The following is a 23,528-nucleotide window of genomic DNA, read 5'->3' as shown; positions in this document are numbered from 1 at the left end:
AGTGTCAGATATGAATTGCAGGATCCCTTCCCACTCCAGCTAATATATGGAAAGCTGGAGAATTGGTTGGTGTGAGGGGAAAACTCCACACATCTGGTATCAGAACTCTTGTGAATAAAAACGGATCGTAGTAAGAGCTTAGCTACTCAGGCAAGTCTATAACCACAAATTCAAAATGATATTAAATTACCCTGGGAGACCACCATTCTGGATCATTTCTGTGCAAAAACCTTTAAAGTCTCACTAGGAACTCTGTAGGCTGCATGGACCAATATAATAACCACTAGCTACATGCAGCTATTTGAATCTAAATTAATCAAAACTAAATGTGAAACTCAGCTCCTCACGCACACCAGTTCTGTTTCAAGTGCTCAGTGGCCACATGAGGTTACTGACTACCATACTGGCAGCACATAGAACATTCTGGAACGTCATCACAGAATGTTCTATCGGACAGTGTCAAGTTAACTGAAAGGTTCTCAAGGAAGGAAAAGGCTAGGTGAGTTGATGGTGCAAACAAAGGGGAGTGTGGGGAGTAAGAGATTCAGTTTGAGAAACAGAGCCACGTCAGCTAGGCTACCGCAGGAGACTGCGTTTCATTTTAGGACAAAGGGAGGCTGTGGGGTTTAAACAGAGCAATAGCAGGAAGATGAGTCAGGAGACTACGGAAGTGGTCCAAGAGAAATTACAATGTACAGGGAGAAGTGGTCAAGCGAAGAGATGGAAGGTGCGTCCTGTAGAAGGGAGAGAAGAGCAGGCTTGCTAATGGATGGTAACATTTGGAAACAGCAGCAGTTTTAATTAACCCATTTTACTCACTGTCATTTACCGTGCCTGGGAAAAAAAACGAGAGAGATTTTCTGAATGTTCTTATACCTGAAAGTGAAACTGGTTCACAAAATAAACACATACATAATCCAGTGCCAAAAACTGGTGATTTATAGAAATCACCCCGGTTTATTTTTTTCAACAAAGGAAAAAAAAACATGGTTCAATAATTCAGCATTTGGGACATTGGCAAATACTGTCTGTATTGTTCAAAATAAGTGTTCCTGGCTTTGAGCTCTGCAACACATACTGATGCCCCAGGAACCTTCTTCCACAGTTCTAATAAAACGAAGGACCCACACACGGAGTTTATGTGAGTCAACAAAAGATGCTCTATCACAATGTGCGTAAAAGAAAGTTTGAAAATATTCAAAATCTAAAGGAATACAAACACTCCTATTTGGTTTCGTTTTTGTTCATCTTCATTATTATTTTTTAGTTGTTGAGGAAAATTTTTTTTTACTGTAAGAAAGGAGTTACATGACTTTATAAGTGGAAACCAACAAGTTGCTGGCTAATACACACTTTCCCTCCAAGTCAAGTAGCTTTTTCCCCCGAAAGCCTCTTTCATGATTTTCGTTATGGTTCAGAAAAGTAAAGAAAATGATTTCAAGTATTCAACTCCTATCAAAAATTGGTATCAAAAGTAATAGAGGACCTAATTTCTTTATAATTCCATGTTTTAAAAAATAACTTAAGAAGCAAGAGGTCCGGCCCTTTACTTGTATAAATACAACAACAGAACTAGAGTTTCTTAAGACAACGTGGAGAAGAGTCCGTGTTTAGCACCTCAATCATCGATCTTAACGTTGGAAACGGTTTCTGATACTGACGAAGAGTCTTATAAGAAGGTGAAATACTGAAAAAGAAACACAAAGTAGCGGTATGAAAAATTAACAAATTTGCAAAAAAAAAAAAAAAAAAAAAGGCAGCGCTATATATTTTCCTATCATTATATTTATTATATTCATTCTGTAATATCAAACAATGTTAGAAAGGCAGGGAGGAGCTGTGAACAGAATGGCTCCTCTCACAACGGCCTGTGGTATCAGCCGACGTGTGACAAGTTGCTTGGAAGTTAAACCAGAGCTTTGAAAAAGCAAATTAAACTCTTGATTTACATGTCCAGCTGCAGTGCATGCTGGGCTTGGAATCAAAAGACACAGGTTTCAGGTCCAACTTCACTCCTTACTAGCTTTCTTTACTTCTCTAGGCTGCACTTCCCTGATCTGTCACAGGGACAGTGTTCTTAACTTGCAGAGTTACCATGAGCTCTGAATGAGATAAGGTATTTCGAGGTACACTGTAAAGTGTCAACTGCAGGATGTAAGGTAGCATTGTTATTCTTTCCTTAAAGAATGTTCAAAAGATTCACATTGTACAATTATGTAAAAACAGAAGCAAGACCTTTGGCCTGGTGGTCGTATTACTAAAACATGTGCAAACTAACAAATCTGAAACAAGAATGTACCAGGACAAGGTGTAACTGTTAGAAGCTTTCACTGCAAAGCTAAATTACAAATTGAGCAATGGCGGACTACAGGCACAAATTTTTCTGTTTTAAACAGAATATAAATTACCCAGCAATAGAGTGGTTGCTATGTCAAATAGATGTGAAAGGCAAAACTGGGGGTGGTTGGGATGTAAAAAAGCAGGAGAAGGGGCAAGAATAACTAAGGTTGAACAGTGAGGCTTACTTATTCTTCAATAACATCTGAGGCATCTATGAATTTAATTTCACACACTTCAAATTCACAGTCCTCTCCAGTGCTTCTGGAAACAAGAGCCAGGAACGATCACGGTCTGCTAGACTCCTCACACACAGTGACCGTCAGGGATAATTCCTGGCTGCTATAAAATTCCTGGCTGCAATAAAATGCAACTAAGTAGGCTAAGTGCTACCACTCAGAGTAATGTAAAATGGGCTCTGTCTACAAGTTCAAATACTCCTGAATACTGAGCCTAAGAGTAAGTAGGCCAAAAGAAGTGAATACCTGATCATATAAATAAGATTTTGGTAATTTTCTTTTGCCAACTACTTTTTAAATTTTTTATTCATGGTTCTTTTTTTTTTTTTTAAGAGTCAAGATGTCACTCTGTCACCCAGTCTGGAGTGCAGTGGTGCAACCATACCATAGCTCACTGCAGCCTCAAACTCCTAGGCTCAAGCGATCCTCTCGCTTCAGCTGCCCAAGTAGTTGGGACTACAGGCACACACCACTATGCCCAGCTAATTTTAATTTTTTTTGTAGAGGGGAGCAGTTTCACTATGTTGCCCAGGCTGGTCTCAAACTCCTGGCCTCAAATGATCCTCCCACCTCAGTGTCCCAAAGTGCTGGGATTACAGGTGTGAGCTACCGCGCCTGGCCTTCATAGTCCATTTTTATCCATACATTCACCCTTAAAAGGTTATCTTATACGACAGCAAAACACTTCAACCTTGAAAAAGTGGATCAAATTCATTGTATTACATATTAACTTATAAAAATGAGTATAATAATTCCAGTTTTCACAGAGCTCCAAAGTAACAGAAAACTCCCTTTCCTCCTCCAGTTATGATACCCTTGTGTGGACCCCCCTCAAGTAGTTACCTTTTCAAGTTCATCCAGCTTTTGGCGACTTTGCTAAAGGCCTCTGAACCAGGGGCTGTCATAGCTTCAAAGTCTACTAACTGAAAAAGAAAGACATTTAGGAACATTACTAAACGTGGAGGACACAGGCTCGGCTGGAGATCGGTGTAACTTGTGTACCTTAAAATAAAAATCTGTAAATTGGGACTTAACACACAACCAAGCATGTCTCCCTTCCCCTCCAACGTACCTTCCCTTTGGGAATTTTTCCTGCTACTTCTTTCCCACTTGCCATCAGCGCTCCCACGATGACCGAGTAAGCGATCACACTATTTAAATAAAGAACAGTGGTCAATCCATCCTGAACGGTCTACAGTTACCATGGTAAATTTCACCATGGACTTCCCATCATGAAAGATAAAATTTATTCAAAATTTCTTTCGAATAAAACACTAAATGTTTCATTTAACATGAAAATATGTCTATTTGTTTAAGAATAGTTTACTATTTACTATCAGAATGTATTTACTGGCCAGGAGAGGTGGCTCACACCTGTAATCCCAGCACTTTGGGAGGCCAAGGCGGGCGGATCGCTTGAGGTCAGAAGTTTGAGAGCAATATGGTGAAACCCTGTCTCTACTAAAAACACAAACATCAGGCTGGGCATGGTGGCTCATGCCTGTAATCCCAACACTTTGGGAGGCCGAGGCGGGTGGATCACTTGAGGTCAGGAGTTCAAGACCAGCCTGACCAACATGGCAAAACCCCATCTCTAACAAAAATACAAAAAATTATCCAGGAGTGGCAGCATGAGCCTGTAGTCCCAGCTACTTGGGAAACTGAGGCAGGAGAATCGCTTGAACCTCGTAGGCAGAGGTTGCAGTGAGCTGAGATCATGCCACTGCACTCCAGCAATGCATGTATACAATAAAGTTCGTAAATACAAATACATATGTTAGTCTTACTTTTTAAGCATTAGAAATGCTGGCCTTCAAGGAAGAAATGCAGAATACATTCTCACAATGTACTAACTGATAGATGGTTTGGAGCTTTGGGCGTGTGTGTGAACTGCCAGGGCTCCGAGGTGGCTGTTAGAACCAGGAGATTGTGGGATACCTTTGCCTGCTGGCTCGGAGGCTCGTGGGGCAAGGTCTGCTGCCCTGCCACTCCAGAACGAGTATAGAGCTGTGAATGTGCAGGTCTGGGGTAGGAGGCGTTTGCAAGGTGCTGTGCTTCTGTTCTTGGTGAGGGGAGAGAGGGGGTGGGCTGGTTCTGGGTGGAAGGAGCTGGCAAAAGGCCATGGGACCCGCTATTGTAACCACAGTGTTGTGCTTTTCCCAAAACAAATCGGCTCAAGATAAAGACAGCTCTCGCCCATGAGATAATGCATCCTAGCAGGGGGAAAGGATGGCACGAGCACCTTCAGAGAAAGCTAACAAGTGCCACGGGCGGACACCAAGCAAAGCGAGTCAAGGTGATTCATGGGGTTCTCCAGCAGGGAAGACTTCAGAGGCTAAAGACATGTGCCCTGCATCCTCCAGGGCCCCAGGGCTGAAGACGAAAGCGGCAGAGAAGGCAGGGAGATGTGGCGGACAGCCCATGCGGAGAGCCAAGGGGAGGAGAAAGAGCAGCGGAAGAGAGCGGTGCTGCAGCCAAGGCAAATCGGGGCAGGGCAGGGCTGGCACTGTGCATTGTGCATGCTGCCAAGCTCGGCCTGAACCCATGGTTTTCAGAAGGTGCTGGAGAGCTGCAGGGCACAGAGAGGAGCAGGAGCAAAGCTAGCTGCAGTGGGTATAGGGAAGAGAGAAACAGAAGTGTGGGAAGCACAACCAACAGACTATTTAGGACTGAAGGGATGTAGGGATGAGGGAGAGCTGAGGACAATCAGAGCTGCACTTCCTTCAATGTCACACAGGAGCCAGCAGAACTGCTGCAAGGACAAAGGACAAAGGATGGATGCTGGCTGTTGAGCACGGTGTCTGCAAGTGGGGCCCACAGGCAGTGATGTGTACAGGCCTCACATCACTTATTCAGTGGACACAAATAGCAATATTATGCTGATAACATTTATGTTTCTATTTCATTTCAATGAGTCTTAAATACTATAACCAAATTTACTATCGCATTTAGGGGAGTTTTACTTCCTAAAGCATTAATCAAAGATAAAGACATTCAAGTGTATTATTTTTAGCCAAAACATCTTAAGTTCAACTATGTGCCAGCAATGGTAAAAGGCCATTTACATGATTTACTGCACACAGTACTGGGAAAAGGAGAATGAAATGAAAACTCTACAGTCATAGCCCTTGTTTTAATGATACCTAAAAAACTCCTGATAAAGAAGTAGCAAGAATTTATCCAAAATAATAAAAATAGTACAGAGTGACTGGTGGCCCCAAAGTATAAAACATGAGGATTACGGGTCGCCTGACAGCCCAAAATGGAAAAGGGAGAGGAGGAGGAAGTTCAGTAAGAGGCTGGCAAATACAAAAAATTAAAACACACTGAGCACGGCGCATGGTACACAGTAAACTTCCCATGAACTTGTGTTGAATGGATGAATCCCTATCCTATTAAACGTAAGCACAGTATATTAGAACTGTCTTCTATAATTCTTTTGATGATGTGATAGACTAAGGAAATATTTTTTCGTGTAGATTTTGGAAAAAAAATAGGGAGCTCCTTACCATTTCTTTGTGTACTCTGTACCTACATCCATAACAGGAAGGATAAGCAAAAAAGAACACATTTCTCAATTTAAAATAATTTTAATGACAGGATATTACTTACCTGGATCCTCGAGACAGTGGCATTAAATTATAAAAGTAATAAACTAAGGATAATATTAAGTTGCAGACAGCATCAGCCTCCTAGAAAAAAAGACACAGGCTCATAAACTTAAATACTAGATTACGAACTAATTTTTCATTAGGTGACAGGACACACAAGTATAATTTACACCAAGAAAAGGATTGTTTTCTTCCTCTCCCATAAGAACCTACTTTTCAAATTCTTGAATATTCTATACCCTTTTGTATCATTTTTTCCAATTTAGTTCAATTTACAGCAATGTTTTCCCACCTGTTTCTTAAACTGCAACTCTTTGATAAACATAAAAATCTCAGTCTCCTTTAATGTTATTTGAAATGTCAAAATATATATTGTGACTAAAATTTTAAAAGGCATTTATTAACACCAAATATGTTTCCTCAAACAACATGCATCCTTACCCCAAACGATCTGGGTAAGCCCCTTCCCCTACTCTGCATTGAGATTTGGATGATGCTCAATTATGTATATAAACTTAGATGTTTAATTATATGGATGCAGTGATTAAATGTTGGAGAAATAAGGTGACTTTTCAAGGGTAAGGGGCATCTGTCCACTGCAGAACACAGGGAGGGGGTGTGGTGGGGATAGAATGTCCACCATACCCTGCTGCCTGCAACAACGCCACCTCGAGTCCAGGCGGACAACCAAGGGAGGAAGCCACAGACCAGGAAAGGACCATTAAGTGCAAAGTATACACAACTTCATTGTACTTTTCTTGCCATTAACTCATCAGAATACATCATCCAGTTTACATTCAAAAGCTCATTATAAATATATGGTTATAAGCAACAACCACAACAAAGGGAAGAAAATGGAAGGAAAAGGTGAAGAACAGGTCATTTTCATTATGGACCAACTTTTTTATATTTTGTCAAAGCCCAAACTTACGATAATGCTGTAGCACAGTACTAAATTATTAATTTATTATCCTCCCCATTACTGTAGTTACTAAATACGAGAATTTTTGCCTATAAGAAATAATAAATATTTTTTAGGTCAATTCAATCCAATTTCAAGCATAAGATGTACAATCTCAATGAAAGGGCAGAGGTTCAAAAGTTTTAAAAGAATCATGAGAAGAACAGAAAATGGAAACAAAGAGAAACCTACCCCAAATTCTGATGAAAGAATCAATACTTTTCCTTTTGCTGTCAAATCTTTATAAAGCGCATCTATTTCAGCATGATATAATTGTGTCCTTTCTTCCGTGGTTTGAGTTTCCACAGAAAATAATATATTGCCAACTCTGAAAATACAAAAATAAGTGTCAAAGGCATGTATTGTAAGTTCAAACAGCCAAACACAGAAAGTTTTTTTAAAAACCAAAGAGCATGCTGATGTGGCACTAAACATACACAAGAATGTGCCTTACCTTTCTAACTACAGACAAGCAAGGCAGGTGTCATGAGAATGCATTATTTCTTCATAAAAGGTGATAGTTGCCTCACCTTTAAGTGATCAGTAACTCATTTGCTCACAGTTAAGTCTAACTACATGTACTTATTACACAAACTTAAGCTAATATGTGGAAAACAATTACACACAGTAAAGAATGGATTTAAACAACCAGTAAATATTTTCTAAGCCACCCCATTAGGATTAAAGGTCACAAGCAAGAACTGTGTGTAGGAAGATAGTTCAGGGACGACAACATGGTTTTGTTTTTTATCAAAACAAAAAAAAAAGTGGAGCTTAAGGTCCACTTAGGTTCTATGGAGGATATAAGTTTGATACAACAGGCATTTTTTGTATAATGCCACCAGCAAAGTTTGCATTTAGTCCTTGGAGCCTACAAAGAAAAGTCTAGCTGCTGCCTTGATTGAGGAAGGAAGGAAGAAACTGGGCCACAAATTATTATTATTAGAGATGGGATCTTGCTCTACCATCCATGCTGGAGAGCGGTGGCATGATCATAGCTCACCGTAGCCTCAAACTCTTGGGCTCAAGTGATCTTCCTGCCTCAGTCTCTTGAGTAGCTGGGACTACTGGTACGCACCTGTAGTTATTTTTAAAAATCCATTGCAGAGGCAGAGTCTCACCATGTTGCCCAGGCTGGTCTCAAACTCCTGGCCTCAAGCAATCTTCCCATCTTGGCCTCCCAATATGCTGGCATGAGCCACCACTTCTGGCCAAGGGCCACAAATCATTATGAAACCATGATTCAGGTCATAATGTAGCTCATCAGAGGTTCAAAAAAAGAATCTAATTTGGACAACATAGAAAAAAGCAGGAAAGGTCTCATGGGAGAAGTGGCCTGAACATGGGTCGGGATGGGAGTGAGAGACCCAGACATCAGAAAGCAGAGGTGAACTGGAGAACAAGCATTCCAGTCGGACTAGCAGGCCAGGTTCCAACAGGGAGCGGTCCAGGTCAAGCAGGAAATGTCTGAGGCCACTTCGTGAGAGGCTGTGAATGCCTGGCAGGGAAGCTGGTTTGCGTAGCCACAGGAAATGGCTGCGTGTGGACAGGGGAGAGATTTGCGGAGCTAGGGGAACGTCCAGTGAGATGGAGCTTTAGCAACATTGGTGAAGCGCTGCTGAAGCAGGAGACAGGAGATGGGATGCCAGGCAGAGTCGTCTCAAGGGGTCAGGAGGCCCAGAGCAAGGGAGGCAACAAGTGGAGCGAAGCAGGCAATTGAGGAAAGACGTCACATTTCAGGGGGAGAAATTTCATGTACAGTTGACCCTTGAACAACATGGGTTTAAACTGCATGGATCCACTTATACGAGGATTTTCTTCCGCCTCTGCCACCCCTGAGACAGCAAGACCAACTCCTCCTCAGCCTACTCAACGTGAAGATAATGAGGATGAAGACCTTTATGAGGATCCACTTCCACTTAATACATAGTTAAGTATATTTTCCTTATGATACTCTTTTTTTTCTTTTTTTGAGACAGAGTCTCACTCTGTCACCAGGCTGGAGCGCAGTGGCGTGATCTTGGCTCACTGCAACCTCCCCTCTTACTCAGAGGTGCAAGCGATTCTCCTGCCTCAGCCTCCTGAGTAGCTGGAATTACAGGTGCGTGCCACCATGCCTGGCTAATTTTTGTGTTTTTAGTAGAGATGGGGTTTCACCATATTGGCCAGGCTGGTCTCGAACTCCTGACCTCATGATCCGCCTGTCTTGGCCTCCCAAAGTGCTAGGATTACAGGCGTGAGCCACCACGCCCAGCCGACTTTCTTAATAACATTTTCTTTTCCCTAGCCTACTTTACTGTAAGAATACAAAATGTAATACATATAACATATAAAATATGTGTTAATCAGCTGTTTTTGTTTTTGGTAAGGCTTCTGGTCAACAGTGGGCTATTAAATTTGGGGGTAGTCAAAGATTATATGCAAATTTTTGCCTGCTAGGGGTGGGAAGGTCAATCCACCTAACCCCTGAGTTATTCAAAGATCAACTGTACTAATACAGTAATTTCATTTCTGTTTGGGAATCTGATCTGAGGATACATATCATGGATGTGTGAAAAGGGAGGAGAACACTTTTTACATTAAATAGCACACCCTGCAATCAGGGGAGAATGATCTTTATTGGGAACGTACTTTGATAAGAAGCTTGAGGTGAAGATCAAGACTTCAAAGATATAGAAAAGCCCTGAAATCTAGAAGTTGCTGAACTGGTGTTTACTCATGAAGGCTTGTTTAAGTTGTTTTTTGTTTGTTTGTTTGTTTTTGTTTTTTTTTGAGACGGAGTCTTGCTGTCGCCCAAGCTGCAGTGTAGTGGCGCAACCTTGGCTCACTGCAACCTCCGCCTCCTGGGTTCACGCCATTCTCTTGCCTCAGCCTCCCAAGTAGCTGGGACCACATGCACCCGCCACCACTCCCAGCTAGTATTTTTGTATTTTTAGTAGAGACGGGGTTTCACCTTGTTAGCCAGGATGGTCTTGATCTCCTGACCCCATTATCTGCCCGCCTCAGACTCCCAAAGGGCTGGGATTACAGGCGTGAGTCACTGCGCCCCGCCCTGTTTAAGTTTTGATGTGAAACTTGAAGAGGCGGCTCCTTGTAGCTTAGAGGAAAAGTATCTGAGAAAGTCAGAGCCCAAGAGGCAGAGGGGCTGCAGAATGTGAGTCACAGTCTTATGTTGAGCAGGTGGAAACCAGGGGGAGGGCACGGCACTTCCCAAGGCTATGCACCTGAAGATGGGGTGTGTGTATGGGGGTGTGTGTGTGTTGGGGGGGTGGTGTGCCCGTGCACAGCTCAAGGCAATTCCACCCACAACTCAAGGAATATGGAAGCTGACAGACAAAGCTTGGATTTCAGATGTAAATAAAACTAGAGTTAACAAAAATGTTTACTACAGTGCTATTTATAAAGTAAAACAATGAGAAATACCCTAAGTGGTCAATAACAAAAAGATCAGAGAAATTCTACATCTATACACTGGAATATTATGCAATTACTAAAAATACTTTTAAGAATATGACTGGGGAAATGACTGTGATAATGTAATGGTAAGGGTAAATAGTGGAACAGTCTAACCTCAGTTTTTAAAGAAAATAACTTGATTTTTATTTTGTTAATTTTGCTTATCTGTATATTCTAAATTTTCTATAAGATTATACTACTCATTAATTATTAAAGCTGTTTCTCTCTCTCTACATAGATAGATAGATAGATAGATAGATAGATAGATAGATAGGCTTACATATATATATATTTAAATCTACAATGGACTTCAATCTGCCAACTGCTCATCTTTTTTCATTTTATTAGTAAAAGCCTCTCTCGCGCCCCCCAAGGAACTTCAAAAACCCAGAAGAATGTCTTCCACAAACTACATCATACTTAGTATCTAGAAAGTCCTTAGATTTAGACAGTCAGATAATGTATCTGCTGGTGTAATACTTTAGATGTCAATTTTAAAAAATAACTGGTTATAACTGCTCACTGGACCTTGATACTTTTCATTTCAGGATGGAGCCAAAGTTCAACATGACAAAACTCTACAGCGACAATAAGCACAGGCACCCTTTCTGCCTCGTCTCTAGCTTACACCACATTAAGAAGCACACATACTTGTCTCCTGTAATCGTGATTGTGAATCCATCATATTCCTTCCCTTGGTCTTTAAGGCTGGGAACTTTCGTGTTCACGGTGAACCCATCCTTTGTTTTAGTATTAAACTGCTTTCAGGGAAAAAGAAAATTCACGTTACTAGTGTTTCATTCACTGTAAACCCCAACTGCAATTCTGTAGTGCTGGCTCTACCTTACATGTTTTTAAAAAGGGCCAAGGAGGTCATGTGATAAAGAGATAGTGTCCTGGTGGCCAAGGACATCTCTGCCTGTCCTCAGGCCCCAACAGAGCCCAGGTTATGCTCCCCACAGCTCCCACCAGAGGCCAGCAGAGAACCTCAGCACCAAAAGCTCACAGGTTCTTTTCATCAAGAAGGGGCACTGCTCACTTCTAAGAGCTCCCTTTGAATGTCTTCTCATGCCCATCTTAGTAGGCAGCAACTTTGAATCATGGCAGAATAGTTGCACCTAACATCCTGTAACTCAAAAATGCAACTTTCATACTAGTGCTCAAAGCAGAGTCTGATTTTTCTGAATAGTAGCCAGGATTATATCCACTAACTGGAGAACTTCATTCACACCCACACCCACACCCACACCCACCCAACTCTGTGGGCCACAGAGAAGTCGGTTAAGTTAAAGGAATTATTCAGAGTTAAGAATGGCCTTCGGGGTGATAAGTGTATGAACACAGTTTCAGATGTTAGCTTTCTGTTTAAAACCTTTGGGACAAACCTGCAATGGCAATAAACAAGTTTCAGAAAATGACCCCCAAATTCAGTTAACTCAATATTGCCTTTTTAAAAAAATTGATGGACTAGAAGTTAAGAGAAGCAACAGTAACGTAAGAGAGGCTGCTACTTCATGAGGGGAGAGTTTGTCTAGAAACAGAAAGATGCACCAGGTGTCACCAGCAGCCCAGAAGCCAGAGGATGAGTGGCACAGGCCATCAGGGCCACAGCAGGCACTGAACAGGCAAGCATCTTTCATGCAAAAAAGCTACTTTCAGAAGAAATGCGCTAACACACTATGTGCCAATTCTCATCTAATCCTCACAACATACTGATAGCACTAGGTATGGTCTCAGTCTTACAGATGAGAAACGAACTAGGTGAGACAAAGTCTGGCTGAGTCCCAGCCAGCAGGGAAGCCGCAGAGTTGGAATGTGAGAGTTGGAATTCACCAAAGGCCTTGGTGAATTCCAGTCCGCGTTACTTGCTAACAAACCGCCTCTAGGGGGCGCTGACATACACGTTAACTTGGTTTTTCATCAACAGCACCGTTGTGCCTTTCAGTGGAAGCTGACCTGGTGCATTTCACCAAGCACTTTAAACACTGAAGTATCTTGTTGTATATTCCGCTGTGTGTGCCTTGCAAAGTACCAATATATCTGTAATCCTGGGTAAAAGCTGGATGTATAATGCTGAAGTGGAATGTCATCCCACCACAGAGAACAAGCATCTTACATCTTCCAAACAGTTGGGACTTCACACCAAGAGGCGCATTGAGACTGGCGATGCCGCGTCTCTCCAGCTGCATGCTAAGTGACTACAGTCTTGTAGCCCACTCTGTTTTTCTTCTTAAACAAAGACATATAAAATATTAAAATCTCCCTAAGCTGATGTTGTATTCTGCCTAATACCACAGGACATCTAAATGCCTGACTAGAATACCCACAAGAAGGCAGCTGAAGCGCCCTCACACACACTCCAGTTTCCTTTCTATATGCTACATCTCAGGGCCTGTGGTGAAGCCATTCTGCCCCCTGTGGGGCACTGAGGGAATTTATGGGAGACTGATTATTACAGGGATTGGATAGTTGGGAGCCAAGATTACTATATGTCCCACAGTACAGGCGATTGTCACACATAATGTACGATTTTCTAATGTCCCACTGGATTTTCATGTAGATGAAGAACATGTTTATCATTTAATCAATATGTGGGCCTGGAACCGACTGTTTTGCACTTAAACACTGATTATTTATTATAAGTTTTCATACACACTGAATTTGCCAGGAATGTAAATAGCATATACATTAAGGAGTACACTATATATAGCTTGGAGCTTTGCTAAGCGTGGTTTACCATTTCAGAAAACCACATTGCCAATGACAACGTAGCTCACCAAATAACTCACAGATATGGGGCTGACGGACTTGTAACTGTCATATTCACCATGATTTTATGTGCAGGTGTGAAGCACTGGCTGCTGCTTTCCGGCTTCAAGAGAAGGCATGCCCGAATTTCCACATACTGAGATACACTGTGTGGACATTGTGTGAACTGAGATACTGAGATGACTTTGTGTGGACATTTTTTAGTAGGTGAGACATATTATCTATGAAGTTCATCCTAGTGCAATAAAAGAGTAAGTAAAGGGGGCATCTGAACATGCTTACTGAGTCAACACATTGAGTATGAAAAGGTTGAGGGCCGCTGTGTTAGTGCATCAGACCCTCACAATAAACTCTCCAAGGTAGGTCTGGCCAGAATATTTGGTCTTCAGCAGACAAAAACCTGGAATAACTGTAAAATAGGCTCATCTACACCCAGCCAGGTAGATGTGGGTCCTGGGTCAGATGCTCAGCTCTGTTCATGACATGCTACTTCCTCGTTATTTCTTAGAAATGGACACACTTTGCTTATTCATACAAATTTCCTAAATTTTACAAGAATCAATCTCATCTACTATAGCTACAAGGAAAACATTTACTGAAGTTCCACGTTAGTGTTCAAATCACTAATTGGAAAAGCAATTCTAACTGCTGTTGGAATGTTTTGGGGTAGTTTTACTCCTAGACGGAGGAAAGGTTCACACAGCTAAAATTTCTTAATGGATTATACTTTAATCAAATAATTTCTGTCCCTTGTAGTGTTCTTCCCATTGAATTCAAATGTTTCCATTACTGATATTGCCACACATACTTTTCTTCTCATTAGCATTTGCCTGGTATACCTGGATCATACTATCTAGCTTTTTTTTTTTTTTTAAAGGAGATGGGGTCTCACTCTGTCACCCAGTGTGGGCAAGAGAGGAAGACCCTGTCTCAAAACAAAACAAAACCAGAAATTTATTCTGGAGGCTGGGAAGTCCAAGATCAAGGTGCCAGCATCTGATGTGAGCCTTCTTACTGCTGCCTCACATGACGGAAGGTGGAAGGGCAAGAGAGGCCACTCCCCGAAGCCCTTTTTATAATGGCATTAATCCGTTCATGAAGGCTCCACCATTAAACACTTCGCATTAGGCTCCACCTCCCAACATGTGTGTACTGAGGATTCCATTCCGACACATTCATTTTGGGGGAAACACATTCAAACAATGGCATTTACTTCTCTAGTAATTAAAGAAAATAGGTTATTTTGCCTTCCTTTAAAGGGTACTGAGTTTTGACAGGTAGTAAAATCACTAGCAGATCCATTTAATCCTTTAGACTTAGTTTCATTCTTTGTTAGGGCAGTCTATTTAGAAATGGTTCTCAGTCCCAGGTTGTGAGCCTTACTGTAGAGTGTGGTCTTACTTTTACAGTGTGTCCTTTCTGAAGTCTTAACTAAACGCCTGAGGTGTTCACAGGATCCATCCACATTGGCAAGGCCGAAACTCCAATGTCTCTCAGCACACACACCTCTGATACCTCTGCTCAGCTTTCTTTCCCACAGCAGTCACTCTCTGCTGAGCCTCTCATGGTCTTTCATTGCATGTTCATGACCAAGGTCTTAGTCAAGGATGAAAAGGAGTGCTCACATTGACCCCTGAGCACTCCCCAGCCTACATGGCCTCCTTCTCTTCTATACTCTGCTCTGCAAATTCCAGCCACTTTGGCAGACCCAAACTCCACTCTCCACCTCCTTAGCTTAGCAAGACCACTGTACTCTGCTTGGGCTCCACATTACCATGCAGTGGTCTAATAAATACTCCCAGTAGAAACCAGGGGTGACAGTGAGATTCAGAGTCTTGTAATGAGCCAGTGCCTGAAAATAACTGACTTATATTTTGTCCAGTTTTATAACTGCAATCATGTAGAAGGGCAGCTGAGTACCAGTTACTCAGCTGTGGCCAGAAGCAGAATTCAATTATAAGTATTTTTAAGTTTTCTTTTTTCTATATTAACTGCTTCCTCGCAAGCTGAGTCTGATGCCTGTATGTTCATTTATTTTGGTTATTTTTCAGAATGTGTTCATACTAGTGATTTCAAATAGCATTTAATAATTCTGAATTCTGTTTTAAAAACTGCTGTTGGTTTTCTTTTCCTCTAAAAACATGGACTGCCATGCTGATGCTAAAGTTACCTTCATAATTGGAAGAAGGTCTTCTACTTTGTGTACCTTTTCCAGGGCTTCTCGAACTTCCAGCAATCCTTTAGGATTATTAGCTCTTAAAGAGAGACAGAGAGAGATGGCAACTGAGATTAATGCAGAACTGTAATAATTAATCATGCTATTATCTTTAAGTTAAATAAATTGACCTCAATTTTGAGCTCAATATTCAAAATGGTAGGCCACAAATAAAGTTTCTAAATAATGGGATAGTTCAATTCTAATGAGTTTTGGACTATAGATGAAAATTAAGGAAACAGCAGCAGACGAGAATTAAGGAAACATTTAGAAGGCAAAACAGGAAAAAGCAGAATGGATCAATAGTCACTGTTTGTGTGAACATGTATGGCTATGAGTTTGATTCTGAAACCCTGATTTTCCTATTCCAGCTCTAAAATTAGATGTAGATGCTTTGTTTTGCTTTTTTCCTTTCTAAAGCTGCTCAAATGAAAGTATTCTGCTAGGTTTTTCCACCAATTTTATATTTACTTGGTGATATTTAAGCATTCAGATCTTTTTCCCCTAGTGTTCTGCTCATTGTTTTGTATATACCATCCTGCCTTTCAAGTGAAGGAGAGTAAGTATTAAAGCTGAAATCCCTAACAGATAAATCCAAAGAAACATCCTGCTTTATAGAAGAAAGAGACTAGAAAAGTCACAATAGTGCATGTAAAGTTAAAAACACTTCAGTTGAGGTCTATGGATTTTGTAGAGTTATTAAAAAGAAAGTGATTATGAAAGACTTTATGATTCTAAACACTATGTAAACATTTGATAGACCTTGTTTAGCCTGTCAACAGGCTTAGTTCTCAAGTTTCAAAAATACAACAAATATAAAATACATGAAATCAACTCATTACTAAGAAGGAGAAAATTAAAGGGCTTACCCATGATAAACAAGAATTCTATCTTTAATAAAATGAAGTATTTTCTCAAAATATTCCAGGTATCTCATGTTGATCACTTGACCCCTATAAGGCAAAATAATAAAATTAAGAATATTTTATAGAAGAATATGCTCAAGCCAACATCTAATTTCAAAGTTAATTTAAAAAAAAATAAGAAACTATGAGAATAATGTAGAAAAAAAAAAGTCTGGGAAATTCACTTCGTAGTCAATGAGTGGAGAAGCAAAGCACTGTCTTAGCAAGACTGCCTGCCAGCTCACAGGGCCTATCCTGGCAGGAGAGGCATCAAACTCGGCGCCAGATCAGTCACAATGGGAAGACAAATCCCCCAGCCCTGAAGTGAGGTTCAGACTTTCATATGAGCGTCCTCCGACGGACCCCATCACTTGTGGGCAGTGTGCTGTCCCCTCCCTCAGTTTTCCCAACAGCATTATCGAATACCCTGTCTTGCTCTCTAGCTCACTAGCAGTCTCCTTTCCTCTACCCACTCTGAATATTCTTTTCCTCACATTTCTATCCCTTCTGATCTTTTTCTTTTACACTCTCTCCCAGAACTCCATGTTCAGCCAACATGCTGAGTCACATGACACAGCCGACTGCTCCCAGGACATCGCTCCCTGGGTTCCTACCAGGCATCCCAAACCTCAAAGGTTACTGTCAAGTAAGAATTCCCTCCTGCACCCCACACTTCTCCCAGCCTCCCTACTAAACGTGTTCACCTACTTTTCATTCTGGTGCTCTCTCGCCTAATGGAACAACCATGTACCTGAGAGGGAAGGTGGCCTTCCTCTAACTCCATGCCCTCTCTGATTGCAGCCCACTGCCAGTGCTCCTGATTCTACCTTCTAAGAGTCTAGCTCTTCCTCTCCAACTCACTACCATACAGCTTTCGAGACCTTTGCACTTGTCCACCTGAACAACTACATAATTTTCCAACCTCCTCCCTTACCTCCGAGGTTCCTGCCTCCTCTCCAATCTATTTTGCCATCTGCTGCCAAGGTGATCATCCCCATGTGCAAATCTGTTCCTGTTACTTCTCTGCTTATAATCCCTGAATGGCTCACCATTGTCCTCAGGGGAAAAAATTCCTTAGCTTGGACTACAGAATGATTTATGTTCTGACTTCTGCCTATCTTTCTAGCCTCAATTCCTGATACTCCCTTAATTGCAAACTCACTACCTGGCATAACAAGTTAGTCATAGTTTTCTGATCATACCTAACTCATCCATTGGTCCATGTTAATCACCCCACCTCTCTGTTTTCCATTTTTCCAAATAGATCTGGTAGCACCAGAAGGCTGAATCAGGCACCCCTTCTCCGGGTTCCCATGGCATCCTGTGCATGTGATCACCTCACTCTTAACACACTGCATAGTAGTTGTCTGCTGGTCTGTCTGCTGTGAGCTTTCGGCAGGTGGGGCTGTATTTCCCTTCTGTATCCCCATCACACAGCACAGCACAGCACACTGGCTGATCCATGGTAGTCTTCAATTAAAGTTAGTTGCTTGAGTCTACCTATCTATATCACAAATTATTCCATGAGAAATAGGAATATAAAAGCCACAAGGTGAAAATAAATTTTTCTAGATGTTAAAAAAATAAATATACATACGAATTATATTTCCATTAAAACCCAAACTTAAATGTCAAAGGTGTATAGAATATTTTCCTTTTTCTTTTTTTGAGGCGGAGTCTTGCTCTGTCACCCAGGCTGGAGTGCAGTGGCACCATCTCGGCTCACTACAAGCTCCGCCTCCTGTCTTCACGCCATTCTCCTGCCTCAGTCTCCCGAGTAGCTGGGATTACAGGCGCCCGCCACCACACCGGGCTAATTTTTTGTATTTTTAGTAGAGACAGGGTTTCACCATGTTAGCCAGGATGGTCTCAATCTCCTGACCTCATGATCCGCCCGCCTTGGCCTCCCAAAGTGCTGGGATTACAGGCTTGAGCCACTGCACCTGGCCTGAATAATATTTTCTTAATTCAGCTTCCTTGAACTAGAAGCATTTTAGAGGTGACACAACTACCATATTTATACATTTTATCTAAAATTAAATTCATTAAAAGATGGGCTGATAATATAGGTCCCCTTGAAACTGATATTCTTTAATATTTGTTCACCATTTATTTAGAAGGCAGCTAGGCACATAAAGAAAGGGTCAAGAAGTGAGCATTTCACCCATGTCCCCAACTAGCAGAGGCTCTGGACAAAACAGAAGTTTTCCAGCCAACCTGACTTGTCCTCCCCAGATGGCAGCTTAGTTACCAGATAGTGTTATTTATCCAAGCCCTTTGTGTATTGAGGTAGGATGGAGAGCCTTTCCTCCACAACGAGAGACTTGCCAAGAGCCATGTAGTATTATTAACAGAATATTATGGTAAATGTAATATTCTCCATCTAATCATTTTCTATGATGTTTTAGGACTCCTTAAAGACTGACACCCTAGGAAAACATCTGCAATCTACCCTTCGGTCATGCTCTATATTAGACAGAAGGGCCTGGGGAAGGAGCATGGCACATACTATGTTTCTTTCTGCAGCTGGGCTACAGGAAAGGAATGCAGGCAGGATTATGTAGGTGTATGTTCCCCGGTCAAAAAGTCACCAGGAAAGGAGCAATGGGTCACTCCTGGTCTCCATGGCCTGTGTCTTGAGAATAAACTCCTAGGAAAAGAAGAAAGATGCACAAAAAGTTCATACCTGATTAAATTGATATGGTTGTTAAAACCTCTGCTAAGACTTCGTGCTGGCATTTGATCTAACCACAGCACAGGCTGGTCTGGGTCAGCAATCCTATAAAACAGAGACCTTTATAAAACCAGAAGTGTTCAGAAGCATTCCAAATAAAACATGTAGAAGTGTTTGCAAAGGTGGTGGTAAAGCAACAGCTAGTCCATTATATGATGTTCATACCTACAAATTCCAAACAGATGTTCCAGCTAAACTGGGCGAGAAGCCAGGTAAAGGTAAAGGTTTAGGAGTGGAGCACGGTTTTTGTCATGCAAACGAATATCAAAGGTTACGCTAAACTAGCTAGTTGCCAGGCACACCATTAACTATAAAGGGACTGGTCCAGTGAAGTTCATTCAAAGGTACCACAGGTAATAGATCTGTTCTTTCAAAGAGACTGTTTCTAGAATGCTTCAGGTAAACAGGTGACTGGAAATGTGACAACGATCAATTCCTACTTTTTTTTTTTTTTTGAGATGGAGTCTTGCTCTGTCCTCTAGGCTGGAGTGCAGTGGCGCCATCTCGGCTCACTGCAAGCTCCGCCTCTCAGGTTCACACCATTCTCCTGCCTCAGCCTCCCGAGTAGCTGGGACTACAGGCGCCTGCCACCATGCCCGGCTAATTTTTTGTACTTTTAGCAGAGACAGGGTTTCACTGTATTAGCCAGGATGGTCTCGATCTCCTGACCTCGTGATCCGCCTGCCTTGGCCTCCCAAAGTGCTGGGATTACAGGCATGAGCCACTGCGCCCGGCCAATCAATTCCTATTTTGAAAATATTAGTTAAGTGCATGTCAAAGAATAAAGATGCCAACAATTTCTGACAAACTTTAGAGAGGAAAACCTAAGTTAGAAGGCCTGGTGTTAGCAAGCAAAACAGGGTTCATAGCCTGTTAGCTAAAACAGACTGACGTTATTTGACAATGATAAGATTTACAGTTTATTTTCACTGAGATGTCAGTTACCTTCTCCATTTAACTGCAATGTCAAACATGTCTCTCCACTGCATCAACCGTGTCTTTCCATTCATTCGAACTTTTGAGTTGGTCCATGTACGCTGCACGGCTTGCATGACCTCCAATGCAGCCAAACCCATAGCTATGAGAAAGGAATATCAAGAAGAATTAGTATACTTTAGAGGCACTGAGTTCCACCTACTTTACAGAGTCTCAGTGATAACTCAATAGTTAACACATAAAGGGTCAGTTGTATTGGTGATATAATAAGACCCAAGGCAAGTTTCAGTCATGATGGTCCTACTAAAATTAAAACCCATCAGAGTTAACCAGAGACAGCTCAGGTTGTCTGCTCCCAACTCTGCCTCTTACTAACCCAAGTGGAGGTTTGTCTTCTTCCACACAGGGAATAAGGAAATAGCTCCCTGGATCAGCTGTCTGATTTTAAGTAAGGACTTAAGACCTATATTCTAGTCTATACTACAGTAATAGCAAAAAAGCCAAGGATGGAAGGAGTCTTCTTTCAGAATTCAGTTTGAATGATTCTACACATTTCTATTCTGATCACATGGAGAATTTGAATAAGTACAATAAATACTAATTTTTTAAAACACACAACACGGTTTAACCACCCTTGCTCTTATGCCAGGAATATTTTCATTTTCAGATAGCTTCCAGAATACCTCTGTGTATTCGCTTGTTTGGCAGGAAACCAGGTGTTTCATATTGCATCAGGGATCCCAAACGATCAGCCACACAAATCAGCTCCTGTACTTCAGGCTTATAACTCTCAAAATTCTGATGTAACACATCTCTGGAAGAAACATGTACATGATAAGGACTTTTCAACAGACATTTAGCAATCCAATTCCACCTGAAAAGCAGTCACTTCCTCCACTGGAAAACTAATGAAACAGTCTACGACCACATAATCCTTACTTCAGTCCTTTGCACCCAACTATACCTCAGTTTAAAAGGGAATCTTTATGACAGCATGTGCATAATTGCCATCACATGCTGGTTAGTAACAGTGAAAACTATGATAACTAGTGTGCAATTCAGAAGACACCTCTTTCCATTATTTGCTTTGTAAACTTCTCCAGAAAACATACCTGAATGGATTGCCTTTTTCAACAAGCAACCAAACCTCTGCCCTTTGTCCATTCCTCACCCCTGCCCAAGTTGTATTAGAACAAGTATACTTGGAATGGTACATGGAAATACTATTGTTTAGCTGCCAACCTGCTTGATGCTTTTATAACAAAGACTGAAACTCTAAATTATAGGTTGTTCTGGGGATCTCCAAGACCACCCTCACTCAGGCTCAGAAATTGGCTGGGAGGGCTCAGTGGACTTAGAACTTGTGATTTATTATAGCAAAGGGACACAAAACAAAACCAGCAGAGGGAAGAGGCACCTTGGGAGAAGTCTGGAGGAAACCAGGCACAAGCTTCCAAGGGTCCTCTCCCAAGGAAGTCATATATGACACACTAAACTCTCCCAGCAATTAGTTGTGAACACGCATAAAATGCTGCCAACCAGGAAAGCTCATTAAAGACTCAGTGGCCAGGGTTATAGACACCTTCTGCCTGGCAAGTTCCCAAATTCCAGATACCCAGAAAGAAAGCACGTGTTCAATAGAAACCACATTGTTTGAACAAACAGTTTAGGCACAGAGAACCACTCCTATTAGTTTTGGGAGTGGTAGGAATCCCCTCGAAATCCAAGTTCCCAGATACCAACCAAGGTCACTCTTGCAAGCAGTCCTTTCTAAGGACAGCAGTCATAGGCCTGCTATGTTAATGCTTTTGTGCATAGAAATGTTTCTCAAAAAAGGACTGGTTAGAGAACATACAAAACTTCCATGAGCAATCAATTTTCTTTTTATTATTTTTGTTCATTTAATAGTTGAGACACATAGAAAACACAAAGTCAAATTACCCAATTTAAGAACTAGAGCTGAATTCATGCAGTTGTATCTCCTTGTATGCTGCTTTCCTATCCCATACTCCTGTCTCTTGAAATTTGTGCTCCTGATTCACTTACCTTTTTAAAAACTAGGTTTGTTACACACACACACACATATACACACACAATATACTCTACAGTTTTGTTTATGAACTTTGGGAGAAAAAAATATGTGATAGCACAGCCTACTGACTTGCTGCTTTTATTCAACATTACATTTAAAAATTAATCCACATTGTTGCCTGAGTCATTTGTTTATACTGCTGTATAATATCCCATTGTGTGACTGTGACTGTATCACATTTATCCATTCTTCTGTTGATGGACATTTGGGTTGATTTCCAGTGTTAGCTGTGAACAAATACTGCTGGTAGACCTGTTCAAGTCTCTCCTGGTAGATATGTGCACAAGTACAAAGTTCTCTGAATAGACACAGGAACAGAATCTCATATCAAGTATGAGAATATTCATCTTCACTAGATAATGACAAACTGCTTTCCAAAGTGGTTGTAGCAACTTATACTCTCATCAGGAGTATAAAAGTTCTCTATAATCTCCCTTCTGACCAATATTACTATTATCAGATTTTGTAACATTTGCTCATCTAGTGGCTGAAAAAAATCTCATGAGGCCTTAATTTATGAACTGAAGTATGTCTTCATGTTTGTCATTCATGTTTTCCCCGTGGTAAAATTACCTGTTCATGTCTTTTGCACACTTTTCTATTGGCTGTCTCTTATTTTTAAATTTGTAGTGACACTTCAAAAATGTGGACAGTAATTCTTGGTCAGTTATTAAGTTTGCAAGTACCTTTACTCAATTTGGGCTTATTTTTCTTTCCTTATGGTGTCAGAAGTTCTTAGGTTCAATGTAGTCCAATTTATCAATCTTTTTGTTTCAAATCTATGCTTTGTGCTTCTTAATAAATCCTTGTCTACCCCAAAGTCGTAAACATCTTCGTTTATATTTCCTCCTAAAGTTTAAAATATTTTGCCATTCATACTTCAGATTTTCATCCATTTGGAATTAGATTACTATGCCATCACAAATATCAATTTTATTTTATCCATAAAATAACCTAATTGGCCCACTCCCACATCTTGACCAGTCCTATTCTGATCTGTAACACACCTTTACCATTTATCTAAGGTATCTATTCTCTTCCTTTAGTCCATTGTCTATCTCTGCACCAATACCATTCTGCTCATTATTATATTAAGTTTTGCCACCTGGTAGGATGAGAACCTTCCCCTTCAAGCCTGAGCATCCTCTTCTTTGGGAGTATCTTAATTATTCTTGGTCCTTTGTTCTTCCACAGAATTTACAGAATTTGCTCAACAAGTGCCTCAAAAAAACTTGGGATTTTGAATGGCATTTTATTAAATCTATAATTAATT

General features: G+C 41.1%; 1 protein-coding gene across 5 annotated transcripts in view; it reads right to left on the bottom strand.

Moving 5' to 3' along the window:
* Positions 1-916: 916 nt before the first annotated feature.
* TTC13 (tetratricopeptide repeat domain 13) overlaps positions 917-23,528 on the bottom strand; it is a 76,896-nt gene continuing 54,284 nt past the window's right edge. For 3 of the 5 annotated variants that reach the window (XM_017885583.1, XM_017885585.1, XM_017885587.1), the window contains 11 exons: positions 20,847-20,977; positions 20,173-20,305; positions 19,180-19,272; positions 16,458-16,541; positions 15,544-15,628; positions 11,256-11,365; positions 7,341-7,476; positions 6,189-6,268; positions 3,649-3,727; positions 3,420-3,499; positions 917-1,687 (listed from right to left, as the gene is read on the bottom strand). In XM_017885583.1, coding sequence (XP_017741072.1) covers positions 1,573-1,687; positions 3,420-3,499; positions 3,649-3,727; positions 6,189-6,268; positions 7,341-7,476; positions 11,256-11,365; positions 15,544-15,628; positions 16,458-16,541; positions 19,180-19,272; positions 20,173-20,305; positions 20,847-20,977 — 1,126 coding nt within the window. In that variant the 3' untranslated portion in view covers positions 917-1,572. The remainder of the gene's footprint in view (positions 1,688-3,419; positions 3,500-3,648; positions 3,728-6,188; positions 6,269-7,340; positions 7,477-11,255; positions 11,366-15,543; positions 15,629-16,457; positions 16,542-19,179; positions 19,273-20,172; positions 20,306-20,846; positions 20,978-23,528) is intronic. The other 2 variants (XM_017885584.1, XM_017885586.1) reach the window with 1 other exon arrangement.

This window comes from Rhinopithecus bieti, unplaced genomic scaffold (genome assembly GCF_001698545.2).
Source record: "Rhinopithecus bieti isolate Rb0 unplaced genomic scaffold, ASM169854v2 scaffold_14839, whole genome shotgun sequence".
NCBI lineage: Eukaryota > Metazoa > Chordata > Mammalia > Primates > Cercopithecidae > Rhinopithecus > Rhinopithecus bieti.
Note: the sequence above shows the minus strand (reverse complement) of the source record. Positions and strands in the feature narration are given on the sequence as shown.